At 38.7% G+C, this 27473-nt stretch overlaps 4 protein-coding genes across 6 annotated transcripts in view; 1 reads left to right on the forward strand and 3 right to left on the reverse strand.

The window, feature by feature from the left end:
* The window catches only part of LOC143886784 (uncharacterized), a 57090-nt gene extending 48631 nt beyond the window's left edge, over positions 1–8459 (reverse strand). Inside the window, exon 1 of the mRNA XM_077390904.1 lies at positions 8221–8459. The gene's annotated coding sequence lies outside the window, so the exon portion shown is untranslated. The remainder of the gene's footprint in view (positions 1–8220) is intronic.
* LOC143886786 (putative glutathione S-transferase) lies at positions 6205–8227 on the forward strand. Its single transcript, XM_077390905.1, has 2 exons — positions 6205–6543; positions 7658–8227. Exons 1-2 carry the CDS (start codon positions 6235–6237, stop codon positions 8018–8020), a joined length of 672 nt encoding a protein of 223 aa, XP_077247020.1. The 5' UTR covers positions 6205–6234; the 3' UTR covers positions 8021–8227.
* An 8423-nt stretch (positions 8460–16882) lies between the features above and the next one.
* LOC143886788 (Protein prenylyltransferase superfamily protein) lies at positions 16883–18189 on the reverse strand. Its single transcript, XM_077390906.1, has one exon. It carries the CDS (start codon positions 18072–18074, stop codon positions 17082–17084), a length of 993 nt encoding a protein of 330 aa, XP_077247021.1. The 5' UTR covers positions 18075–18189; the 3' UTR covers positions 16883–17081.
* Positions 18190–20583: 2394 nt separating this feature from the next.
* On the reverse strand, positions 20584–26401 carry LOC143886789 (PPR containing protein). Of its 3 annotated transcripts, none has more exons than XM_077390909.1 (8): positions 25707–26401; positions 25327–25429; positions 24840–25184; positions 24575–24737; positions 22630–22753; positions 22468–22533; positions 21385–21645; positions 20584–20894 (listed from the first exon to the last, which is right to left on the reverse strand). In XM_077390909.1, exons 1-8 carry the CDS (start codon positions 25884–25886, stop codon positions 20793–20795), a joined length of 1344 nt encoding a protein of 447 aa, XP_077247024.1. In that variant the 5' UTR covers positions 25887–26401; the 3' UTR covers positions 20584–20792. The 3 variants fall into 3 exon arrangements, with proteins under 3 accessions (XP_077247024.1, XP_077247023.1, XP_077247025.1); XM_077390908.1 differs by having other exon boundaries at positions 25704–26401; XM_077390910.1 differs by lacking the exons at positions 22468–22533; positions 22630–22753 and having other exon boundaries at positions 25704–26401.
* Positions 26402–27473: the final 1072 nt, after the last annotated feature.

Raw genomic sequence — 27473 nt, forward strand, 5'->3', positions numbered from 1 at the left:
GTGAGGAGCATAGTTTCAAATTTTGGTTTCTAAATACGTTTTGGTTCTCACCAAAATCGAAATTTCAGTCGAAATTTTAATCGAAATCCAACGAAATCTATTAAAATAAGAAATCCGACGAAATCTATTAAACTAATTTTTTTTTTCATACAAAATTTTGGGAAAATATTAAACAACGAAGAAAATCAAGATTTTAGGGTAAAATTCCTTGAATTTCGGACGAAATTTCGGCAAAAACAAAATTTCGAAAGTTCAGTCGTAATTTGGTAACGTTTCGGGTATACCCGATTTCGGTTTCAAATATATGAAAGTGTCTCTAGTCTGCCGACTATAGATCATTCTCTAGTCCGCCGACCAAAAACACATGAGTTCCATAATTTTTGTGGTGATCTAAATCATTCATTTGATAGGCCCCATCATAGATAGGGTGTTCACAAAAAATCAGCTTCATAGGACCAGCTTAACCCTTCGATTTGTTGAGCTAAAAAATGGACAAATTTGTAGCGGTTTATAGCCGTCCATTTTTAGCTCCACAAATCATAGGGTTGGAATGATTCTATGGAGCTGATTTTTTGTGGACACCCTCTCTATGTCAAGGCCCATCAAATAAATGATTTGCATCACCCAAATAAGGTGAGACCCATGTGTTTTTGGTCGGCAGACTATATATATATATATATATATATATATATATATATATATATATATAGAGAGAGAGAGAGAGAGAGAGAGAGAGAGAGAGAGAGGAAAGTGTCTCTAGTCTCTCCCCTAGATAAGCTTATCTACTCTTCCCTTTAAAAAAACATAGTGGGCCCACGCTGTTTGGATGATCCAAAGCATTCATTTGATAGGTCCTAACATAGATAGGGTGTGCCCAAAAAATCAGCACCAAAGGGTCATCCTAGAACTTCATTTTGTAGGGCACACCGTGTCCAAAATGGACGCATATAAACGTGGACGTTTATATGTGTCCATTCTGGGTACCACAAGGCCCCACAAAACGAAGTTCTAGGATGACCCTTTGGTGCTGATTTTTTGGGCACACCCTATCTATGTTAGGACCTATCAAATGAATGCTTTGGATCATCCAAACAGCGTGGGCCCACTGTGTTTTTTTAAAGGGAGGAGTAGATAAGCTTATCTAGGGGAGAGACTAGAGACACTTTCCTCTCTCTCTCTCTCTCTCTCTATATATATATATATATATATATATATGAGGGAAATGATTGTGAGCTTGAAGCTCATATAGCTTATATGAGCTTGAGGGCCCAAACACATGGGTCCCACATTATTTGTGATGATTCAAACCATTCATTTGCAAGGCCCCATCATAGATAGGGTGTGTGCCAAAAATCAGATCCATTGGATAATCCTAACCCTTCCAAAAGCGGAGGGAAAAAATGGGCAGATTTGTGGCAAACGGTGTCTGTCCATTTTGCCCTCCACATTTGGATGGGTTAGGATGATCCTATGAAGCTGATTTTTTGTACACATCCTATCTATGTAAGGGCCTTTTAAATGAATGCTTTGGATCATCCTAACAATGTGGGCCCACATGTGTTTGGGCCCTCAAGCTCATATAAACTATATGAGCTTCAAGCTCACAATCATTTTTCTCTATATATATATATATATATATATATATATATATATATGAGGAAATGGTTTGTGAGCAGCTACTCAGATAAGCTTATCTGAGCAGAGCTCACAAACATTGGGGGGGGGGGATGATCCAAAGCATTCATTTGATAGGCCCTCATATAGATAGGGTGTGCCCAAAAAATCAGCTCCATGGGATCATCCTAACCCTTCAAACTGTGGAGGCAAAATATAGACAAATTTGTGAAGGTTTATATACGTCCATTTTAACTCCATAACTCGTGGGGTTGTGATGATCCCATGGAGCTGATTTTTTGGGACCCTATGTACATGAGGGCCTATCAAATGAATGCTTTGGATCATCCAAATAATGTGGCCCTCCCTATGTTTGTGAGCTATGCTCAGATAAGCTTATCCGAGCAGCTGCTCACAAACCATTTCCTCTATATGCGCGCGCGCAGAGAGAGAGAGAGAGAGAGAGAGAGAGAGAGAGAGCTGTTTCTGCGCTCGAGCATAGATAAGCTTATCTGCGCTCGAGTGCAAAAACAGAGGTGGGCCCACATTGTTGAACATCCTAAATGTATAGTTAGGCTAACTAGATAGTCAATCCCCAAAACAACTCATTCAAGGTTTTCTATGGCCGCGTTGAACAGCCTCAATTTAGTTGTCCATCGTGAGGGTACATTATCTTTTGTTTTTGTTTTTTTTCTTGAAATGGTAAAATTCTATTAGAAAGAAAAGAGCATGACGAAGTCGGTCATGGGATCAAAGAGTAAAAAGAAAAGAGAAAAACTCTACAATAACAATAGATATTGGGGGGAGGGGGGGATCGAAAATCTCTAGTGTCATTCTTAAAACTCTTGCTCAGGCTAGCCAGTCCCCCTCTTCGTTCGCAGTTCTCCTGATGTGATGGTAATGAACTGAGTGACCCTCAACACGGTTGAAGATCTCATCCATAAATTGAGAAAATCTCCATAGGTGAGAAGACCTCCCATCTATCCATCTAATAACATTAAGGGAGTCACGGGCGAAGGCACATATTGTAACGCCCCGGATTTTTGGAAATACCAACTCGGTGCGTAGAAGAATATTACATCATCTTTTTCAAAAACTTTCATTATTTTCAAGATCTCAAATACAACAACTACGTTTAGAGGGTTTACATAAATTAGGTCTAACTTATTACATCTTAATTCAAGACATAGTTGATACATATTTAAAACATATTTATCCTTAAAAACAATTCTGCATTCAACTCTAGCATTCCTCATCTTTCATCTATACTTCACCTGGGGGTTGGAACAATAAAACAAGAAAAAGAAAGGGGTGAGCTCAAACTTCATTAAGCATAGATGCTTTCATTCATAGCCATATCTCGGCCCATTCATAGCCATACCTCGGCTCATAATCCTCTAGATTTACACTCTCTAGAGTCGTCTTTACTCACGTGCACATGGAGGACTATAACGCGTCCACCCGTCATCATATCATAACTCAGTCCATATCTAGAATTAGGGTATCACAAGATAAACCCTAAACATAAACATATCTCACGGAAACAAGTTTCGAGGATACAAAATAGAATTATAGCTTTATCAGTAAAATCATTTATCTGAAAGGAATGGGGTCTGAAAGAAAGGATCCCCCTTGGATTCTCATCAGTTGTGGATCTTAGAAGGATAGAAACTCTTATAGCAATTGCGTATAAAGAGAATCAAAGAATATGAAATATTCACATCCAGTATATCAAAAGAGAATCAATGGAAGAAAACCCTTACATATAGCAAAAGAGAATCACCCTTACATATAGCAAAAGAGAATCAATGGAAGAAAACCCTTACATATAGCAAAAGAGAATCAATGGACGAAAACCCTTGCATATAGCAAAAGAGAATCACCCTTACCTATAGTTTTCCAGTCACAGGTTTGTTTGAGCTTACACCTTGGAGTGGATAACCTGTAAATATATTCTAATTTTATCAAATTCATGTTTTAAGGCAGTGTCCTTTCTGTCCAGGTAATGTCCATCTATGTCCAAAATAATGTTCCCTGTGTTCAGTGTTCTTTCTATTAAATTTTTAAGATCATGGGGCCCAGCATGCACTATTCATATGGACCCCACATGTTACTATTCATGTGGACCCCACAGGTTACTATTCATGTGGACCCCACATGTTACTATTCATGTGGACCCCACGTGTTACTATTCATGTGGACCCCACAGGTTACTATGCTCAGTAGTTCACCATTCTTTGATTTAGTTTATTTCTTGGCTACTATGCTCAGCAGTTCGCCTTTCTTTGATTAAAGTTTACTTTACGGTTACTATGCTAGCATTTCACCGTTCAAATAAGATGGGCTACTATGCTCAGCAGTTCGCCTTTCTTTGATTAAAGTTTACTTTACGATTACTATGCTAGCATTTCACCGTTCAAATAAGATGATAAAACTTGCATAATCTATAGCGAGTTATCGCCTTTTATGCATGCTTTATCCTAATATTTACATCGGTGGTAGAACCAACCATATTACCCATAATAAATACTTTAACTATCTATATGAAAGACTTACCTTGGTAGTGATGAAGTGGATTTCCTTTTCCTTCTCCTCTCTCTTTTTCCCTCTCTCTCTTACTCTTTCTTCTCTGAATTTTTTTAGTTCTACTAGGGTTTGTCGAAATAACAAAATGAGAGCCTCTATTTATAGATACTACATTCTTAAATTCACAACTACTCTCTTAAATGCTTCTCTTAAATGCTTTTACAAAAATATAGGAATAGTAAAGGTATAAATAAATGAATAGTAAAGGCTGCTTGAATAGTAACAGGATGATTAATATTATTTAATTATTATTTTCGTCGGTGAAGCGCAGCTACTCATTAATGATAGTGGTTGTGGAGTGACCCGCTTAACCAATGAGTTAATGAAAGTGGTTGCGGTGTGTCCTTCTGGTAGTGGTTCCCACTAGTGATGGGTCCCGCTGGCGTTAGGTCCCGCTATTTGTGGGTCCTGCTTTGTTGTGGGTCCCACTGGTGGTAGGACCCGCTTGTGTGGAGCCCGCTGATGTGGGACCCGCTTGTGTATAGTACTCGGTGGGTCCTACTGTGAATAGTAATTTTGAATAGTTTATCTCAATAGTGAACTTGCATAGTATTTCTGCATAGTAATCTTGCATAGTGACTATTGTGAATAGTAATTTTTAATATGTGTAAGTATCTACTCATTTTTAGTTGACATCTGGGACGGTGGTTTAGTGGTAGGAAACCGTTCAATCCTCGCTCAGCGTTGGGTTCGAATCGCGTACGCCCCATTATGCCAGATGTCCTCATGCCCGATTAACTCGGGAAAAAATGAGTAATGGCCGATGATTACCCACCTATGAGGCCATTTTTATTTATTTGTATATATATATATATATATATATATATTTTTTTTTTACCGGTTATTACACATATAGCATGAGGGGGGCCATGGCACCCAATGACTTACAAAATCCCTTCTATATTGCATTGATATACATGCATGCTTAGCTAGTTTAGTGGCCACGGCCCCCCAATGACCAATGCAGCCAAGTGTAAATTAGTCTGCCCCCCACCCCCACGCCCCAAGTGTAAATTCCTGTAAATTAGTCCGGCCTCCCCCAAGTGTAAATTCCTGGCTCCGCCCCTGCAGGGAGTCTCCCTCCACAATAAGACGATCCTGGAGGATTGCTCTTACTTCAGCCACATTTGAATCCTTCACACTTGGTGACACTATTTTCATCTCTAAGAACCCCTCTAATAACCGCCGGCCCCAAGCTAGAGCCGTCAAAGTTTAACTTTATCCAACAAGGGTCTAGGATGTGGCTACATTATCGGTAAGATTGAAGTCCTATTCATTTCGAATTTTATGAATTAATTTTGAGTCCAAAACAAATTATTTCAATCAAAAGTGTATTTAGTTTTGGACTCAAGATCCAAAACGAATGGGTCTTGAAGGATGCAAGTGTTAAGGCATGCAAAAATTAATGCTTCAACTTCTCTTGGTAAAACAGAAAAACAGAAAAACAGAATTTTTTTTTCTTTCCTCAATTTAGTGGAAAATAATATATTCATGGTTAATTTAGAGGGATATCATTATAAATATAATTGAAGGTCCCTCCCAGTGAAAAATTGAATTGGGTTGGTTCAAGCTATCTTTCCTCACATCAGAGGAAAGATTGAGCAGAGTTGGTTCAATTTATCTTCTTCTTCTTCGTATGTGTGTAAATAAAGTAGGAAATCTTAGAAATATTTTTCCTCTCCAAACTTATCGAGCGTATGCAGTGACGTCATAAGCAAAAAATGAATAGAGAGGATTTCACTTGCATTATTGCGCATGCAATGACGTCAAGCACTCTGACTTGAACAATAAGTTGGTGTAACATTGCCCTCTAATTTAAGATGGGAAATTATATGTTCACCTCCTTTTCTTCCCTAGCCACCCTCTTTTAGTGTAAAAAGAGCATTCATAAATATACTAGTTGGGGGTGGACGATGGAAGAAAAGGGAGTGATATATCACATCCCCTTTGTAAAACACTCTTTACTACACAGAAGCCTCACTATAAATTATAGAGCAGGGCATGGGGTGATAGCATCCTAAAAATTTCATTACAATGGGGGAATTGAAGTTATTTGGAACTTCTATAAGCTTTTTCTGCATTAGAGTTGAATGGGCTTTGAAGTTTAAGGGGATTGATTACGAATACATTGAAGAAGATCTCACCAACAAGAGTCCATTGCTTTTGAAGTACAATCCTGTGCACAAAAAGATCCCGGTGCTTTTGCACAATGGAAAACCAATTGCTGAGTCACTAGTCATACTTGAATACATTGAGGAAACATGGAAAGTAAATCCTTTACTGCCTGAAGATCCTTATGAGAAGGCTAAGGCGCGCTTCTGGGCGAAATTTATAGATGAGAAGGTAATTGTTTTCTACCTTTTCTGGTTTCTGGGTTTTTTAGTCCATGTTTGGCTCTATTAAAAGATTTTTCCATGGAATATTTGTTTATCAACTGGTTAGAGAAGGCTAGGGAGGATGGGAGAGGGAGAGAATGGATAGGGTATATGAGTGAGTAGAGGGTGAGAAAAGGCTGAAAAAACAAGGAACAGAAATACTATAATCCCTCAAAAGGGATTTGCTAGCGTTCATCGCAGAAGGCATTTCGCGGATGGTCTGTTGCATCTGACGCAGCCACCTTGTGAATGAAGACAAAATCTGCTGAAAAGTGACCCTCTGTGGCTGCTGTCACATGCAACAGACAATCCGCGAAATGCCTTCTGCAATGGAGGCTAGCATATCCCTACAATTTATTTTGGGAAATGATATCAGCACAATCCTGTTTTAATAATTGCACAGACCAAGCTTGTCTTTTCTTTTTTTAATTGGGTTGTGAGAGCTTTTTGGGAACTGTATAACCTTTTGACAGCTCTCTGCTCTTTTTTTTTGTTGGTAAGTTGGGATTGAACCACCGACCTCAAGGTCAAAGAGTAAAGCCTTACCATTGAGCTAGAGGCTCAACCCCAGCTCTTTGCTTTTTAGCCACTTCTTACCCTCTCCTCATTAATAATGAGATATCAAGTCTCTTCATCTCCTACCCTCCTTTGCCCTCTCCTAGATAAACTAATATACCATTGGAAAAACAATTCATGGTTACCAAAAATTGGCCTCGAGTGAAACTTTTTGTGCATTTTTTTGTGTGCCAACAGACAAATTGGAACCCATATCCAAGTGGGTTGTAACAAAATTTCCAAAAAAATATATAGCTATTTATTGGAAAAGCAAGCAATTATGATACAAATTTTCTTTTCCAAACTTTTTCAAATAATCCTGAAATCCAAACAGGGCTGAAAAACACTTTAACACTTTGTTTTTTCTGAATTTTGGCCTTTTTTTTCTGGAACTTTTCTTGAAGCTTTTAGTATTTGCCTTGCAGAACAATTATTCTGGAGTCAAGATTTTCTAACTATTGATAAAGCCATTGATCCCAAGTTAAAATATTTAATCATTTTTCTTTGAATTATCTCTCTTGATGTAGTGTTTCTCTAGTGTACGGTCCATTTTCATTTCACAAGGAGAAGAACAAGAAAAGGCTGTGGAATCGGCATTGGAGACACTGAAAATTCTGGATGAAGAGATTAAAGGGAAGAAATTCTTTGGAGGAGAGAGCATTGGATATTTGGATTTGGTTGCTAGTTGGATTTCGCATTGGCTCCCTGTCTTTGGCGAATGTTCGGGTGTGAACTTACTCAGTGCAGAGAGGTTTCCATCTCTCTATGCATGGAGTGAGAATTTTATTAAGGTGGATGCCATTAAAGAGAAGTTACCACCTCGAGAACAACTAGTTGCTACATTCAGTGCACGCCGCAAAAGCCAGCTTGCCGCAGCAGAGAACAAATGAGCAGTTCCTTGTTGTCCCTACATTATCATTGCAGTATATGCTTGTTTCTGTTTTATGGTCACTAGAAGTATGTCCTAATCAAATAAATGAGTGTTGAAATTTCTTCTCTTTATATTGTAAAACTAATATTGTGTTGTGTGATCGAATCATAAGCATGTAATTGACGAAAATAAACGCAAGTAGAGATCGAGCATAAATACCTCCGCCCATGGCTTTTGATCGCTTGGCAATGATATTTCTTGATCCTGAGATGATTCGAGTATGGTGCGATTGTCCCAGGAACTGATTCCCCTTTCCGCCCATCTATTGATATTCCTGAAAACCCACTTTAGTTGAGTCACCCCTTTCTACCCTTTCATACCTGACTAGAAAAACTATGGGTCAAACCACCCTTCCCTCCCCTAGCTGGATATCCCTTACTGCATCTCCTAATATCTGGAGCAGTTTTCTACTCTCTACATGCTTCCATATGTGTATTTCAATGGGGAGAAATAACAATCTTATGTGTAAGAGAAGGGACCAATCCTACATTTATAATAAAAGAAGGAAACGCTAGGGTCCATCCATTTTAGACATCTATTTCTCAAATAAGCCCACTTACCTTATTGTGCTTACTTCGGGTCCACACATATCATTAACCAATTACCATATCCTTCCAATGTGAACATATGTGGATAAGGTGTTCCCGAGTCAAAACTTTACTGATCACTAACCGTTTATGAGCTGATCTGGATTACTCTTTACTATAATCAAACATTCTCTTGAATTTGGTTTTTACAAAGCCAAAACATGTGCTATGCAAGTCCACCAAAAAAATCTTACATATATTTTCTGTCCAATTGGAAGGTCTTTATTGGCTCATGTCATGCTTGTGTTGGGACCCGGATAAAACTCGCCCTTAAAAGCTAGCCATTAAGGGGAGGGTGTCCAACTCCTTACAAGCGCTCCACATCAGGTTCTCCAGTGTAAGATCTTTGCTTTCTCAACAATTCCCCCCTCCATATGGAAGCATCATAGGAGCTAAGAGATCTTCATCCCAAATGATTTTCTCTGTCCTCAAAGGTAAATCAGAGTTACCACGCCCCGGCTCTGATACCACTTTGTGGGACAATGGTAGAACTTACCCTTAAAAGCTAGCCATTAAGGGGAGGGGTGCCCAGATCCTTACAAGACCTCCACATCAGGTTCTCCTATATGGGATCTTTGCTTACACATGGAACTCCAATGGTTTGGCCACCATAAATAAATATTCTATGGAATATTTGTGGGTCCAACTAAGAGAGAGATGCGTAGAAGATGGATGGACTTGAGAGGGTGTGAGTTGAAGGATCGTAGATGCGATTTGTTGAAGAATGAATGGAAGGGGACTTCGCTTAGCTGCGTTCCGGGGTATTTCCCGGGAGATTGTTTTTCCTTTATCATTATTGTATTAATATAAACGTTTCCATGATCCAAATCATGCCAGCCTTCTCCATATGGTGCGTGACGGTTACTCCCTTTCCAATCAGTTGAGGCCATGCGGCCACCACCCAACATGAGTGAGGGGAGCATAAAAAGCCACTAAAAATCAATTCTAAATACATATTTTCTTTTCACTAATTTTTTTTTTTTTTGGTTGGTAACTGGGATCATACCTGCGACCTCATGGTTGAGATACAATGCCTCAACTATTGAACTACAGGTCCAACCGCTCAAGGTTGGTCAGCCATTGAGGGCCTGTATTGGACTATTCGGCTTCAAGTAGGCCAAAGAGATGGCCATATTTTATTAAATTAGTAGTACCATATTGTTATTTTTTTATTTTATTTTCTTTTAGTTCATCATTTTACTCCGAAAATCTAATTCCACTTTCCATGTGGAAATGAGATTCTTAGTTCCTTTTTCTTCTTTTGAGATTGGATGTACTCCTTAACCCTTCTCGGCAGTGCTTTTGTGCTTTTTCCGGATAAAAAATGAATAACAAAACAGAGAATATTGTTTGGCAAACCCAAGCATGTTCTGCTTGCTAATCCAATTCCCTATTTCCAAGCAGAAAGCCAAGTGCAGTCGCTCCAAAGGATTCTTTTCTGCCTGTTTCACCCAGTCTAAAAGGCAGAGAATGAGAAGACTTGAAGAGTACTCCTAAGGTAACTTTGTTTTACATATTTACCTATTAGCTTACAACCCCCATTAAGATCGTCTAGTGGGGAAGATTTTCTATGGGTTAGAGTGAGGCCAAATTAATGAATGACTTTGGATTATTGAAAAGTTGCTCCCTCTTGTACTCTTGTATATTTTCTTTTAAAGAAAATAGTGCCTGACATCATATACTTCCAATAAAAACATAGGGAAATGAAACAGCACAACCATGTTTTATTATTTACGCGGTTCTAGCTTGTCTTTTCTTTGTTAAGTGGCTTGTGAGAGCTGTGTGGGAACTGTAATAACCTTTTGACAGGCCTTTAAATACTAAAAGACAACATAGGTTAGCACAAATATCAAAACACGGTTGTATACCAGTTCCCAAAACATAATGTGAAATTCCTGAGGGCAACTTATTGATAAAAGTGAACCATCCAAATGAAGTTGGTGGTCGGATTTGGATTTGAATCCTTCGATAAAATCTGGTATTTAGATTTATATCCTCTGAATGAATCCGGTGATCGGAATTGAAGCCTCTGATAAACTCTAGCATTTAGATTTAAACCCTCTGAATGAATCTGGTGTTTGGATTTGAATCCTTTGATGAAAAAAGATAGTCAGATTTGGACTCTTAAGTTGAATCTGGCATTCGATTTGAACCCTCGCGAAGAATGTGAAACAATCGAGAAAGCAGTTCTCGCTTTTCCTGCGGATAGAATGTGTTCTGAAATCCACCTGATTCTGTGTATTGCATCCTTCTCAGTAAGCGCTCTAGCAGCTACGTCCAGTGGCCCAAACACATGGACATAGAAAGAGAGGCAAGCGCTAAGTTCCAAATAAGATTACCCCTCCAATTAGTCACCCGGTGAGTATCTAAGTAATTAAGTCATAGTTAGAAAGAGTTAGTTAAATATAAAAAATCTGTCAGTCAGTAAATTAGGAAACCCTTCCTCTCGATATGCCCGACATCGAAGATACGTGAGGACGAGTAATAGATGAGGAGTCTAGGAAATAGCGAAGGACAAGTGTGGTGAGAATTCTAGGCGATCGGCAGTTGAGCATTAGCCTCTTCTCTCCTCCTTTAAGAAAAGACCATGCACACTTATTTTATGATCTCACCATTCTTCTGCTCCGAATCCCACGCCTATCTCAAAGCCCCCTAAACCTAAAACCACTTGGCAGACAAAAAAAAACCAAAAATAGAGAGAAAGAGAGGTTCTCTTTTTGGGAGGGTACTCTGAGTAGTGGGTACCTCATATATCCTCGACCCGCCTACTCGGGTCTTGTATGGATATGCAGGAAGGGGTGCTGCTCCTAGGTGTATGTAGGGTGTTAGTGAGAATTAAGTGAGGTGAGCGTTGGTGAGTCGAACGAACGGAGTAGCTTTAGGCTGCGCCCTTGTCTTTGTCGATGTCATCTGATGAGATATAGTATGCAAGAGTCCCTCAACCAACTATCAGTTCAGATTGGCGATCGACTGGATCCTTTCACCAGGGGTTGAGTTAATCTGGTGATCAAATTTGAACACTCTGATGAAATCTGATTGGCATGATTTGAGGAATCCTTTCAGTGAATCTAGTATTCGAATTTGAACTCTCTGAATGAATCTAGTGATCATACTTGAATCCTATAATAGAATCAAATTGTGATCACATCTTTGTTGCTAATGCCACTAGTCATCACTCATATTGGTACTATGACAATTCCCACTTCTCATTCTTCTTTTCCTCACTATAATGCGTTATGATTACCAGCTATAAAAAAAATTATCTTTGTAGCTCAGTTAAATAGAGATTTGGAGTGCATGATTTTGTCATTAAAGATCGCAAAGCAAGAAAAGTTCTTCACACTGGCCGGAGTGGTGGTGGTGGGAAGGGGGTGGTGGGGGGGTTCCGCGGGGGCGGCGCTCTACCCAATTTGTCTGCTCTAAAGTCTTTGATGGTATCGGTGCTAATGGAGATGTTTAGCACCATCATCTTGGCCATCCACACATAGCAACATTGATGAACAGAAACATAGGCACAGATGAGATAGGGTTAGATATGCTTCACCATACTAATAATGTCTCCAATAACTTCTAGGTTGATGCCTTCCTGACTGTTGTTTACCTCATTAATTAGCTTCCCAGTCCCACTCTTGGTGGAAGGGTCTCCCCTTGAGGTGCTCTTTGGAATTCCACTGAATTACTCTTCGCACTTTTGGTTTCTTGCTTTTGTTACCCCAACCTGGTTCCCTACATCTAACACAAGCTTGACTATCAAACCCGGCAATGTATCCTCATTGGCTATAGTCCCAACCATAAGGGATACAAGTGTTTGATCCACTGGCTAGCCGTCTTTTTATCTCTCGACATGTCATTTTTTATGAACATTTGCGTCGCTCTAAAGATCATCCCTCTACTCCAACTACTTCTCATCTTCAGTGTTCCTATGTGGTCTCCCTGTAGTTCGTCCACTTTCTCCCACTCCATCCATTACCATTTCTCCTATTACACCTCCTACAAAGGTGTGGGGTTAGTACCTTTGACAGTGGCATTTTAGACTTTTTTCCACTTGTTTATGAGGTATGTTGACTCACATTATGGTTTTATATGCAGACTGGGCATTAAAATAGTTGCTGACGCCAAAATTACTGCTAGTGAGGTACACAGCCTCCCTGACCTCAAAGATGCCGTGTTGAACATTGATGGTTTCGCTAGATGTGAGCTCATTGATGCTTATGTTCACCTGCATGGGCATCAGAAGGAAGCTGAGGCCTTCCTTTCTCTGGACGAGATGGATCGAGTAGAGATGTTGGGGCGCATTCTGCGCCGTTTGGCTTTGTGATGTTTATGTATTTTTTTTTTTGAACCGTTTATATATGAACTAATGTGTGTATATCTATATTTTGGGTGTACCAAGACTTTGGTAGAAATGTTATAACTTGTGTTTAATTTCTGTTGGTGGACCATACTATGTACATGTTGTTTATGTGGTAGCATTTAATGCCAAAAAAAAATCTTGTGCAAAATATGTTTAATATGGGTTTCTGCATATTTTCTCTTGCTTTCTGGGCAAGTGAACAGCGAGAAGATAACTTTCCTGTATATTTTCCCTCGCTTTCTGGGCAAGTGAACAGCGAGAAAGCAAGAAAAAATCACAGTTTCTTTTCCTTTCCTTTCCATTTTGCCACGTCAGATTCCTTTTCTTTCTTTTCCTTTCATTTCTCGGGAAAACAAGTGAACAGAGCCTAAAGGAATTTTAAATGCACTTTGGTGAGATGGATCCAACAGGGGTGCAGACCCTTCAATTAACATTCCTCTTAATTTTAATACAAAAATCGTAAAGGAAACTATGTCAAAAAATTTTGTAAAAGACATACATCAAGTGTTAAAATGTACTCAGGTCGAACAAAACTTGGCTCCAGACCGGTTGGGGGGAACTTCCTCCAGACCCTCTAATAGCAAGGAGTGTGGAAATATCAATTCCATGCTTACTTTTTTTTTTTTGGAATTGATATTTTCACACCCCTTCCTATTAGAATATTCGCAAGGGGGTTGGAGGAAGTTCCTGCAGACCAGTCTCGAGCCAAGTTTTCTTCGACTTGAAAAGTTTGCCAAAAATGTGTTCAATAAACATTTTTTTAAAAATTAAGTTTTTCTTTAAAAAATATAGTAATGGCTTTAAGTCGATAGCAGGTGAAGTAAAATTAATAACAGAATTTGCTAGACAAATTTAGCCGAGAGTAAACTAAAATTAGTAGTGGGATTTGCTAGAAAATTTTTGAGAAAGGTCTTTTTGCGTCTCACTTTTGCTGGAGAGAACAGCCAGCTCAAATGAATTAAATGAATAAGACAAAATCTGCTAAGGCCCTGTTCGTTTCAGATTATAACAACCGATTGTTAGGAGTTAGCCCTAAACCTATTATTGGACTCAAATTTACATTTAAATTTGAGTTCAATAATAGATTTAGGCGCATTCGTAGTATGAAACGAATGGGCCTAAAAGGTGAGCATGCGTGGTTGATCTCTCTTGCAAAAGTGGGACGGGAAATGGCTTTTTTTGCAAAAATGCCTAGCAAATCCCATTAATAACCACGGTAAAGTAGACTGTTTGGTTGTGAAGAAAAATTATAAGAAAAAAAGTAGATGAAGGTGCATTTAGTTAGATAGAAAATGAAAGAAGAGTGAAAGAAGAGTTATGAGCACACTTGAAAGACATCTCACATAAATTGAGGTACAGATGTGGCCATCAATATATACTGATGTAGACTCATGTATGGTACACCCATGCCTAATGTGGAGCTCCAAAATAATAGATTCTCACCTAAAGTGGGCCCTAAATATGATGGATCACAAATATAATTTATAGCACACATACATGGTACACACCATACCTAATGTGGGAGATTTTATATGGTTTACATGTAAAGGTCGTAGAGAGAAAACACTCCCTCCCTTGATTTTAAATCCATCAAAAGCCTCATTTTTTTTACTTTTCTTTGGATCTAAAATCAAGGTGGCAGGTTCTCTCCCCCGCAGCCTCTTGTGATTACACGGTCGGCCACCATATAATTTCTCCCTAATGTGGAGTCTCAAAATTATGAACCCATAGACTTAAATACTTAATTGATCTGATCACATACATAAAGTGAGGCCCACATGAGGCCTTCTAATACCTACTGTGAGACTTGGTACACCTCACACTTAATGTGGGGAAATGATATAATCCAAAAATAGCTCCTGTCATTCACATCTCCATGCATTTAAACTAAGCATGCTGCTAAGCTTAAAAAATAGAAAATGACAAGCAAGTTGTGGGTCAATGGACCAGGCTCCACATGGAGTTTTTAATACCTCTGCAGGCCATCCAAACAAGGAAACTTTCCTAGACAGATGTAACTCCCAAGGCATCTGTAGCTTTTTGGACACATGTCAAGATGGTGCTGAAACATTATTACTAGGAAATTGAGTCTTCTTCTTCTTCTTCTTCTTCGTCTTCTTCTGATAGTTGAGAATGAAGTCTGAACTTACCAGTTTAGTTTTTTTGTTCAAATTTACCATATTTCTCTGGTGGGGTTCTTTTCAAAAAGGTCTAAGGGTTACTCTTGGAATAGGGATTCATCTACATTTGGATCTCAACTGTAAATGTCTTCTCTCTTGTACATCTTATTTCGAATTTATGAGTATTTGAATGGGGATTTCCCTGTTTGGATTGGAGGAAATTTTTACAAACGTTTGGTCTGGAAAAATATTTCTAAAATTTCCTACTTATTTACCCACAGAAAGGATAAATTGAACCAACCCTGTTCATTTTTTATTTAGAGGGACCTTCAATTTATGATGATATCCCTCTAAATTAAACATAATCATATCATCGTGGAAAGAAGAAATTTTCCAAAGAAAAAAAAATCCATCAAAAATGTTTTTATTGCAATCCAAACATGTTCGGGGCCTAACAGTTGATTCCCCTAGACCTAGCAATGGGGACTTCTGCTTCACCACGAGCTTACTTGGTAATGTTTATAAGAATTCTTAGTGAGTTTATTATGAATCCTGCTCACCGTGAAACTTGTCATGGATTAGAATTAGCGAAGTTAAAGCCTTTGGTGAAGTTCTAGATTCAGTTAAGACTATGAGGGAGTTTCTCAAGAGTGACTTGTTTAGAAAAGTATGGGTGTTGCAACAAATTGATTTGGAAGCTAAGTAGGTGTGTGACTCGATTGGGTTATAAGAGCAAGATTTAGATATTGGAACTAACCCATTAAAAAATAATAGTTGATCCATGATAAACTTTGATGACTGTAGAGAACCACGCTAGATGTTTTGCATTATGATACATAGGAGTATAGGTCTTGCACTACAAAAACATTGGCTCTCCCCTCTTCACTTGTGATCTGATTGGCTGCACAAAAGCTGAGCTTTTCCTAGGGGTTTTACTTGCGTTTTGGGTACCATGTTATCAAAATTCTCTGTTTGGTTGCCATTAGAGGAATGAGACCCCTGAAGACTACTAGGGATGTCTCATACTTGTCTGGCACGCCAGTAAACTCTCAACAAAATCCACACAAAAGGGTAGTTTTTTGCTCGGATTTTCTTGGAATCCATGCTTTTTCTCTCTATCTACCCTCTCTGTATATATTGGCAATGACACCCCCTACAAGTGGTCTACGAAGTTGGCAACCAAACACTACTTGCCACTACTCTACAAGGTAACTATAAGGCTTGTGTCCTCCTTGTTGACTACTTATACCACTACTCTACGAGGTAACTACTAGGGTGGATGGAAACTGGATGTGAGAATGCAGTTTACCCACACCAAAAGAGAAGAATGTGGAACGCAGTTTACTCCCACCCCCTATGAACTTTCAACAATTTCTGTATTTTAATGGCATTGCCAAATATTGTACTCACTACTTTTAATCATATTTGGTGAACTGCTTGTATCTAACTTCAAAACAAAAATCACAAACCACTCTTGATCTTTCTGTTCAACTGCATCATCTTCTTTCACCATATACTCATCAGATACATGAGAACTTACAGAGCATCCACCTGATTCAAGATTGAGATTTTCTTCACATTGTAGAACAAGCATCACCAGAAAACCAGAAAAAGAACACCTGAGCCCATCTAAAATGAAAAAGAAAAAAAAACAACAACAATTTTTGCCTAACATAAACAATATAATTGCTCAATCTCTTCGGCGTAAAATTCGAAGACCCTGTATGCAAACAATATTGCAGAAGAAAATTGAAACAATATTGAACAGTAAAACATGCCACTGACATTTCTACTTTTAGATTTATTAGTCCCAAATGATAACTCTGTTATTATTTCAAGACAATTTCCCTTAACTACCAAAATTTAAAAGCAATAATTTCCCCAAACTCAGTTCTCAGAAGAAAAACTAACCTCTCCACTTATTAAAATTTTGCCTTTCTTCATCAGCAGAGACCCAGCTCAGTTCTCAGAATCCGGCCCGAATAGCTTCATCCTCGACAAAGGAGTCCTTAAAAATCCCTCAACCTCAAACTTCCTAGGCGAAAGCTCATGATACTTAGAGAACTGCTCTCTCGCCTCTTTGTTCCTATCCAACAAACTATAAATCACACCTTGACAAAAATACGGCCTAAAATCCTTCGGATCCTCCTCCGCGAGCTCCTTATAACTCCTCAAAGCCTCCTCAACATTCTTCTGCAAAAACTGAATCTGTGCCATTATCAATCTCACATCCCTAGCTTCCTTATCTTTCTCCTCCGCCTTTGCAATCTCCAAAGCTTCTCTCAGCCGTTCGATCACCGCATCTCCCTCTCCAGATCTGTCCATTATAAGAGCATTCTCAAATAGAGCTTCGAATGATAGAGGGTTAATGGCTAGAATTTCTTCAAACACCTTTCGAGATTCCCCCATTTCTCCCATCTCGTTCAGTAATCTCGCCATCAGGAATTTCCATTGCAGATCCAACGGCTGAGATGAAACCAAACTTTTCAAGATCTTCAAAGCCTCTAAATCCTCTCCATCTTCAAGCTTTCTCTGAAGGAGAGATTTTAATCCATCGATTGCTTCGGAATGGGAATCAAGAAATTGCGAAAGAGGTGAGCCTTTGATTTCTTCTTCTGATTCGTTTTCTTGTAGTTTTTCTTCCATTGCCGGAGCCGGAGATTCGGCTCTCGCCGGAGAGAATTTTCCGTACATCAACACGGCCGCCGCTGCCGTCAGGATTAGAGTTCCGGCGGTGGTTTTGATCGTTTGTGTTAGAGGAATCTTCTTGGCGTTTGGATTGAGGTTTGAAGAAACCCTAATCCTAAACCTAGGCGTGGGTTTTGAGGTTTGGGAGAAACGAAGATTGGAGGAATGAGGAGAGGGGGGTTTTAGGGTTGGATTGAAGGGAGAGATGGGTAGGGAAAGGGATTTTTTGCCATGGATTAGATTTGCTCTGACTAGTGAATCCATCGTTGGTTAGGGTTTTGAGATGAGAGAGAAGAAAATGGGAAAGAGGGGTTTTGGTTTTGGCTCCCTGTCTTTAGTAGTGTGGTGGGTTGGGTTTTTAAATTTTTTTTTTTTTTTTTTCTTGTTTGATATGGGAAAGAGCACGAGACCCATGAGAAGAGGGAGTTCATGGTAAAATCACAGAGTGTCCACCTATCTGACGTAAGCGTAACGGTCATATGACCTTCGACATTTTAAATTTACGAAGGACTCCCACAGATGTTGGGTATTGACGGATCCAAATCGGATCTAATCCAACTATGAATTCGGATCCGAACACGCAATGCTCTTCGGATCCTTCTTTTCCATTCCAAATTTCATCCATTTCAATGCAGATTCTATCACAGAAGCGAAAAAGCGGAAACATACAACGGCCGTTTGGATACGTGGATTCTAGAGTCCAGCTTTTAGTTTGAAAACAGTGAAAAAGAGGGTTCATGATCAAGTTGCTGTGTATGTTGTCCTAGGTCCTGACCTCGTTTCTTTGATTTTAAGTAAGAAATCCAGGTTTTAGAAATCTCTGCCCATCCTGAAATTTCTAAAACCTGGAAACATGGGACGATCTCCTACCCTCTTGTTATCGGAAAAAAGTGCGAGAAATAAGAAAACGGCAGGTGATCTCTTTCTTCTCTCGTCTCCCATCTACAATTTTGAGGAAATCCAAAATTCTAAAATCCACATATCCAAACGGCCCGATAATGTTGTTCGCAATTTCGTGCAGGGTTTGTAAATGTTACAGCAATAATTCTCATATCCCCAGCTTACCTACCAAAAAAAAGAAGAAAAAAAACACTTCTCATAAATAGTCATAAATGAACAAAATTTAAGGTGTAAATGTATTAAGTTTCGTTCTTACACTCCATCAGCTTTTTTGGCTACGTCCAGTTTCCAATCCTAGACAATTTCGGACCTTAAGATATTGATCCAACCGAGGGGTCTTCTGATCAAAGGGGTCTCGATCTATCACTCCCCTTGCACAAGTCATGTCTATTAATGCTCGGACTCTTTGGATCCATCAGGCCGTATGGGACCATTTACATCCCTACTAAGAGGACCTTTTTGCATGAGATTGGCTTTTAATGAAGAAATGATATTTCCACACCCTTTTACCAGCATTTCCAGCCTTGTGCTTGTTTCTGAAAATAGCAGCATTTCGACGTCCACCCCTTTTGCTTCTTTCCGCAGTATTTCCACCTGACCTGCTTTGTTTCAAGTTTGTCTTTTCCTGAAAATTTGGGAAAGGGGGCGGCAATACCATCTCCTTTATAAAGAGGCAAAAGTATAGGTGGGGCCTCCCCACTTTCAGTGATCTAAGCCATTAATCTTCGAAGGCAAGTTGTAGATGGGCCATCCCACATGGCCACAAGAAACTCTCCCACCATCATCCTACACAAAAATTGCCTTTTATTGTAAAAGTGATCAATTTCTCCATTATAAATTGGCATGTATTTCTAAAGGTTATTATAACAAAGAGAATTAAGAGAAAAAGAGAAGGAATTGAGCCTCTAGCTCAATGATCAAGCCTTTGTTCTTCTGGAGAACAGATGTTCAATCCCAGCTTACCTAGGAGGGGCTTGGTTAAGCTTTCTAGGTTTAAAAAAGAGATAATTTAGTATAAAAATTTCATGAGATTTCTTCTTTATAAAACCCAGAAAGTTAAACAAGGGGTGCCATTTATCACCAACCAATCACCTAATTCTAAGGCTCTTTATGCCATTTCCTTAAAAAAAACACTTCCATCCGACACCACCCTTTCCCTGCCTTAATAAAAACCCTTCTAAAAGGACAGTAGTTGTTAAGCTCCTTAACCTTTTTGGTGGTTTTTTCAGCCTCATGTACCAGATCGAATCTAATTGTTGATCCTCACCACGACCATGATGCAGGTGCATTTACGCGCCTTCAGCAAGATCCATGATGCAGGTGGTTTTTGGTGGTTTTTTCAGCCTCCTAACAACGACCATGATGCAGGTGCATTTACGCGCCTTCAGCAAGATCCACCATTGGATCGATCCGATCTCACAGACCAAAAGCCAAACACATAAATCCGGCCAAATGCAATTAAGAATACATTAATCATATAATCCTCGACTTCTATCCATCAAGCTCGCTATGGTTCGCCAAAAAAAAATCTAAAATGTTTAGATTTTGACATAGGAGTATAGAACCTCATGATGATCTACAAGATCAACGGTCTCGTGGGACCCAAAAAATGTTGTTAGATCAGGAATTACAGTCATATCCATGTACCACTTGAGATGGAGAACCAAAGCTGCAAGCCAAGGTAGGATTCCCCATATTTATCAGATTCACTTCGATAGTCTGAAGAACTAAGATGGGAATGATTTCAAGGGAGAGTCCAGGAAGGGGCAACTAACAGCAACCTTATTCAATGGGAGCCAGGGACAGTTCTTACAAGGAACTTCCAATATGCTACAACATAACCCACAAAAGGAGAACAGAAAGAAATCAAAGAGATCAGAAAAGTTTTTCACATTGGGATAATGAACTCAAACTGGAGAATTCTATTTTCAGTTATATAACATTACATACAAAATAACATTGAAACATAAATAAAATAAAATAGTGAAATGATACAACCAAAAAGGCTTTACAGTGAGCTAACGCGGTAAGTGATGTACAGAAATTTAAAAGAAATGGGAAAAGGGAAGTCAGGTAAAACCTTCAGGTTCCTAACCTCTTAACACCACATTCTGAGCAAAACTTGGAGGTTTCTCTCAAATAGGGAGCACCACATTCATCACAATACTTCGCGGGACTTGTGGGCTGAAGAGGAAACAGCAAATGGGTCAGAAAACATAAATGGACATTGCAACCCCGTTTTGAATTTCAAAAGATCAGGGGCATTCATTGTCATTTTTTTAACAATAGGGATGCCATAGAATTACAGAAATTAGCAACCTTTTATGGATAATCTGAATACATATCAGAATAATCCAAATGTTCAAACAAGATCAAGCCTAGATAGTCAAGTTTTTAACTCTCGGAACAGTCTTTAATCTGGTATAAGATAGAAATAGAGCACATGAAGGTGTCCTAAATCTATTTGGTTCGCAAACAAAAAAAAAACTAGAAAGAAATTAGGAACTTTATTAGGCAAACCACATCATTGCTCACATTTCAGAAAAAAAAGGAGCTTTGTATAAGAGAGTGATAGCATGATTAGGGAAGAAAGCATAAGCAAAAATATATTAAAATTATAAAGCATTCTATGAATCACCAAACAAAACAAAAATTCAATCAGGAATACACTCACCAGTATATGTAAGCGGCCCCCGACATGGCCACCAGTGAGAGGTTGCAAGCAAGCCATATGTTGGGACATAGTCGGCGATTGATGGACATGGGGAATCTCCGGCATGTGTGAAGAATGTGCACATTGATGCGTGTTAGAAAACTGTGTTGGATGTTGACTTTGATGCATGGACTGATGTTGTTGGTGCATAGAGTGAAATTGAGGGTGCTGGGAAATCGGCTGCAAATGATGTTTAGGTGGAGGTTGTTGCTGACCTTGTGGCTGGCAAAGAGTAAAACATATCTGAAAGTCCATTTCCTTTCAAAAGTAAAAAAAATACATCTAAAAGCCATGAACCCTCTAATTGAACCTTAAGATATCGGGTTATCATAGTATCATGGTTACACTTACCATTAAAAAAAAAAAACACTTAGAAACAAAGAAAAAATGCAATAACCGCCATCAATGTTATGAACTGCAACTGTGTTTTGCAGAATACCCTAGGTCAGATATAAAGAAATGTTTTTAAAATAATAACATTTTTACCGTTAATTTTTTTTTTTAAAACACTCAGGTGATATGTGACTTGGTTGGCACAACTGATCATGAAATAAAGAACCCTAGCAACTCCGTGACTAGCCCACCTACACCTCTGGTTGAGCCCGAGTTTTTGAACATTTTCAAGAATTTTTCTAACAATTCTCTAGAAACAGAGGTCTTCGATTGTACCATTCAAAAAATAAAAGGAGTATTTTATTTGGAGAGTTTTCCAAGAGAGCTATTTTATTTGGTCATTTCAAGGGATGCTGAATGAGACCGCTGCCTCCATTGCAGAGAATGTAAAAGCAGTACCAAGACAATAATGATAGCCCTAAAGGAAAATACTGAAATAGTAACATCACTCCTGATTGAAGGGAGTCGGAGAGATATCTCTGAACTTACAGATTCTCATAAGTGATTAAAGTCTCATTTTGTAGACAATAACAAACCAATGGATCTAGAAACTATGAAGCTCGCTTGCAACTTCAGAAGAACAATTGAACTAATAACCAGAAAAAAAATTCTTAAAAGAATAACGCGATGAGCTTGGACACAGATTCTTACTTCATTTACAGGACGGAACCCTGTTGCATTGACCAATGCAGAAGAATTGTCTCCGTTGGAGAATGCCTGAGCAAATGCAATTAAAGGATGAAGAAATCAATCGCATCTTTTACTTGAATTTTGCATTACAAAAACAAGTGCTTAAATGGGCATAAAACATACAGGCAACCCAGGGATATTAGGCATAGAATGTGATGCAACACGCCTATACTTATGTCTGGGTGAATAAAATTTATAGTCCCTCGCCGTGACAGCCACCTCATTCCGGCCAGTCAAGCGTTTGAACCTGCCACACATAACTATGTGTCACAAGAGGGAAGATTATCTGACTTCAGATTCAATCCAACATCTAAATTCAGATTGCATATACATGTAGACAACTAAACAAAGTGGCTCCAACTATTCCAAATTCAGGCAAATAGACTAAAACTGAAAATGATACCAGCAAATATAAACAAAACTGTCTAAAATGTGGCACATTAATAAGTAACTACCAATTGCCTCAACTATTCTAAATTAAAGCAAACATACTCAAACTGAAAATGATTAATGTGCCGCCAATAACACCTTGACTTGCATTAATTTCTCTTTGTATTAACTTGACAGTGATAATAGTTTTCCTGCCGCCCATCGTTTGTAACATAGAGATTCACAATGCAACGTCAAAAATTGTTAGCTTCAACAATATTCTGTGTTTCATTGTTGCTGCAGATAAGGGTCAAAAACTGAAGTTGGGTTCATACATAGTTTGCTCTATGAGTACCAAGAGATCAAATGCCATCAATGGTGAAATGGCATTCTTCATAGGAACATTAGCCTCTCCAGGGAATAAACAATTTGTTCTAGCAAAACACAAACAGTAGCAAATAGCAATGATTGTAGAGACGGGAAACTATTGGCAGAGCATGTGTATCTGACTGCACAAAGAAGTTGGAGCAGGGAGAGCAATCAAAGAAGGGAGATTAGGTTAAAATCAGGTTAAGAGTCTTAAGACATCACAAAGTTCAAGGCAAGGGATTAAAGGCAACTGGAGAAACATTGCAATAGTATTTAAAAACTCACACTTGGATGAGAACTTGGCCAAAATAAAAAAGGAGTCAACTCAGGCAAATCAATAGGAGTTTTTGAGTGTCTTGGTAGGGCAAAAAACTTGGACTCGGATCTTGGGTGGGTTGACGAATTTTTTGAAGATCTTTTAAACAGTACATTGCAAGGACAAGCTCGCAAGACGAGAAACAAAAGTAGAAAGATAGTCGACACAAAAATTGATTCTTTGGAGCTATTTTCAAGCATAACCCACCGATTGAGATGTGACACATTGGTGCAAGAAGAATTTCGAGTAAGCAGCACACCATATGGTGTAGAAAGTAAAGCCCCCCACAGCTCTTCATGTACGATGAAATGTCACAGATATGACCCTGGATAACAACATCATATTTGGTAAGGAATAAGGATGAGCAAAGATTGCCTAAGAAGTTCAAATGTCTAGACTCTAAGGTAGAAAAGGTTATGTTTCATGTATGGAGCATCACCAAGAACTTGGTTCTTGTGTCATGAATCACAAATTATGTTTCAGTTAGATGGAGGATGTGAAAGTGTTTGACAATGCAAACATTTTGGGGCTTTACTTCTGAAAGGCAAGAAGGTGAGAATGCTCTATATCAATACATTGGAACCAGATACAAGTCCATATTAAAGGAATCCCCAAGTATATGTAAGGTCACAATAATAGTGATGGTTAACATTCCAGTCATGCTATAGTAAAATACAGAAACTCAGTGAACAAACTATTGGCACTCACATATCATAGGTGAAAGAAGCTTTAATATCATTTCCAAAAAGATATCCATCAGATGTCCCAATATGTAAATCATAGCAATGAACCCTTTGTCCCACCCAAAAAATCTTTTTGCAGAAGGAATGTTATTAACCCATCTGAATTAAGAGTGAAATTCATTTATTTAGCTGCTTCTAGAATTGTCATCGAGTGCATATATGTGACACAAGAATAATGTCATTGAATATCAGTAAGAAGGTAAAATGACCTCGGTAAGCAAAATGAAAGGTTCTAGGACAATTATAGGGAAATATGACAATTCCAACTTACCATTCCGCATCCTCCATCGTCATATTATTTGGCTTTTCGACGATCACTAAGCCATTGACAACAACAAAACGGACACGTTTTTCTTCCTGTATTACTAGCTCTGGAAATCTCGTCCTTGTTTCAAGAGAAGTTGCCAGTTCCCTTCTCTTAAATGTATATGGTCCTAAAAGTCAAATAGATAGGGTTGTAAGAAAAATGAAAACACGGAATTAGAAAAATTCAACTTGCTCCCAAAAATTACAACTGTTGATGGTCCCTGAAATACCTTTCCTAGGGAATTTTTTTGCTAATTTTCTATACAAACCACCAGCTGCTTCAAGAGCTACACCAATCGTCTTCTCCCGAATCCCATCCAAGGAGTTAAGCCGCATATTCACATCATTAACTAATGTCTCGTACAAATTTGCCACGTACATCAAGGGTAAAACAAACCTAGGATCGCCTTCATACTGGGCTTCTTTAAGCTTCCTCTTGCTTAGTTTATCTTGCCCAGGTTGGTTACCATAATCTACCTCGGAAGAATCTGCTGCTTCAATCACGTGCTCATTAATAAAATGGTCCACAATAAATTGCAAAAATCTTGCTCTTGCAGTTTCAATTGGTGAGATATCTGTTTCAAAATTTAATGCTGATTAGTCAATTGAAATGAATTTTTTTCCCTTAGTTCAATATGAAAGCCTATAAAAATCCAGATATTTTTATAAAGGAAAAACTAATTTAATTCAAGTAAATCGAAATGGTGAAGAGGTTACCATCAATGCTAAGAATATCATAGGGTGGCCTCGAAGACCCATCTTCTTCTACTCCAACACCATGAAGTGGTAATGGGTTTCTATATGAATTGTGCATGCAGTCCTGATAAATAACACAAAAACCCAATAAATACAAACCACCATAGGTCCAAACCCGCAACAAACACACCCTACAAAACAAATGGTGATCTATCTCGACTATTTTTTTTTCCTAAACATTCATTTCATACAAACAAGGCACTTTATATTGGTACCCAGAAATCCCAATTGTGAGATTTATCTGATAACTATTTCGATTTGAATTCCAAGGGAAAAAGAAAACCCAAAATCAATCAATTTAAAAAGAAAACAAAGAAAATGAAAAGAACAAAACTTACAACCGAATTCGATTCGTCCACATTATCCAAACTATCTTCTGTCACGCCATCGCGATCCACATCGCTGATCCCTTCAATCTCACCAGGCCGCGTATCCACCGTATTGAGATCGTGAAGAGAACTCCCAATAAACGAGTTAGCTGATCTCAGATTGTAATGCTGAACAGGAACCCTAGTTCCCATCCCTCCCAAAACACAAAACCCTAAATCTCCACCGTCTCCCAAACCTAGAAATACAAAAGCCTAGTTCCCATTCTCCCCAAAACAGGAAACCCTAAACCCCCACAATCTTTCAACCCTAGAAATACAAAACCCTAGTTCCCATTATTCACAAAACTAAAAACCCTAAAACCCCACCTTCTATCAACCCTAGAAATACAAAAGCCCGAAACAAATTCGATCCCCGATTCTTCCTTTGTCTTCTTCTTCCAACGAATCAAAATCCTGCAAAGCAGTAGAGAAAACCCTAACGGCTAGGTTTTGTATTTCTAGGGTTTTTTTTTATTATCCCGCGCTCGATTTGAAAACCCTAACCGCTTTAAAAATTCCCAACGGCTAGGTTTTGTGGGATAAAAGCTAGGGTTTGTTTTTTGTTATCCAAACCTGTGGCCGTGCCTGAGCTTTCGCTTCCGAAACCTGTATCCAAGCCTCTCTCCGACCTCCACACCTGTGTCCAAGCCGCTAGCTCCCTTACATAGTAAAAATGGCAAAAATGCTATGAAGAAAATTACGATATCCTCCATGTTCATAGAGAAAATGACTAAAACACCCTCATAGTTCATAGGCCCCACCAATTAGAGGCTCTAGATCATTTTAGTGTCGTGTGGTGGGTCCCACTTTGTAGGATGATCCAAACCGTAACTAGGATGTACCCCGTAGAAGATCTATATATGATGATCTTAACCGTCCAATCTCTAGAGGGACTGCACATTATAGAAACTTCTATTAGGATCATCTTATGTATATGATTTTCAGGGGACCACTTTTTGTGTTGTGGGTCATATTTTGAAAGGTCTAGATAATCGTATAAAACTCCGAAGATACAGCCATGGCGCAGGATATTCCGTACAAAACTCTGAAGATGCAGTCATGGCGCAGGATCTTCCGCTCTGATACCAATTGTTACGTGCCTAATTGGCCGTAACATAAATAAACAAAAATAAAATAGAAATGAGGGGGGAAGAGGCTGACTCGAGGCAACCAGACTTCCTAAAGGCTCGATTCGAGAGGAGCCATGACTCTCCTAAACAAAGTCACCTTTGCTTTAAAATGCTCTTCTTCCATTTCATTCAAATACATGAACTAAAATACATGAACATAGAGAGTGCCACATCAACAACCCACTTACTCACTAACATGACACACAATAGAACTAACACCCATAATCCTACATAATTAACTACCTGATAACTACTTTGCAACTACAACACACACACACCATTAATAGGTACATATCAGCGTTACTATGGACCAATTTCGGAATGGGCAGAAAATGGGTCATGATAAACATAGAAACAAATTAACATAAATATAGAAGAAGATATGTGTAGAATATTCTAACCTAGTTACTAATCAAATCTAGTTTCATAATCGATCTAGTTACCTCTACTAGCCAACTTGCTTATGTTAGAATATGTGAGATCTCACAGTGAGATTGGGTTGAAATACTAGGCAAGTTGGTTAAAGGGGTAATCTTGCTAGATTAGGAAGTTAGATTAAATTAGTAATTATGTTAGATTAGAATAGTCTCCCAATATCTCTTTCCATATT

This window comes from Tasmannia lanceolata, unplaced genomic scaffold (assembly GCF_043159265.1).
Source record: "Tasmannia lanceolata isolate RefF3 unplaced genomic scaffold, GAP_Taslan_0.1 ptg000011l, whole genome shotgun sequence".
NCBI classification, from domain to species: Eukaryota; Viridiplantae; Streptophyta; class Magnoliopsida; order Canellales; family Winteraceae; genus Tasmannia; species Tasmannia lanceolata.

Bases quoted from the DNA above. Each gene is read 5' to 3' on its own strand.
- LOC143886786 (XM_077390905.1), top strand. From the start codon at position 6,235: ATGGGGGAATTGAAGTTATTTGGAACTTCTATAAGCTTTTTCTGCATT. The intron at 6,544-7,657 runs GTAATTGTTTTC...CTCTTGATGTAG, and splicing joins CGAAATTTATAGATGAGAAG to TGTTTCTCTAGTGTACGGTC.
- LOC143886788 (XM_077390906.1), bottom strand. From the start codon at position 18,074: ATGGATTCACTAGTCAGAGCAAATCTAATCCATGGCAAAAAATCCCTT.
- LOC143886789 (XM_077390908.1), bottom strand. From the start codon at position 25,886: ATGGGAACTAGGGTTCCTGTTCAGCATTACAATCTGAGATCAGCTAAC. The intron at 22,534-22,629 runs GTATGTTTTATG...GCATTTGCTCAG, and splicing joins CTAATATCCCTGGGTTGCCT to GCATTCTCCAACGGAGACAA. The intron at 20,895-21,384 runs GTGAGTGTATTC...TTTCCTCTTCAG, and splicing joins GGGGCCGCTTACATATACTG to CCCACAAGTCCCGCGAAGTA.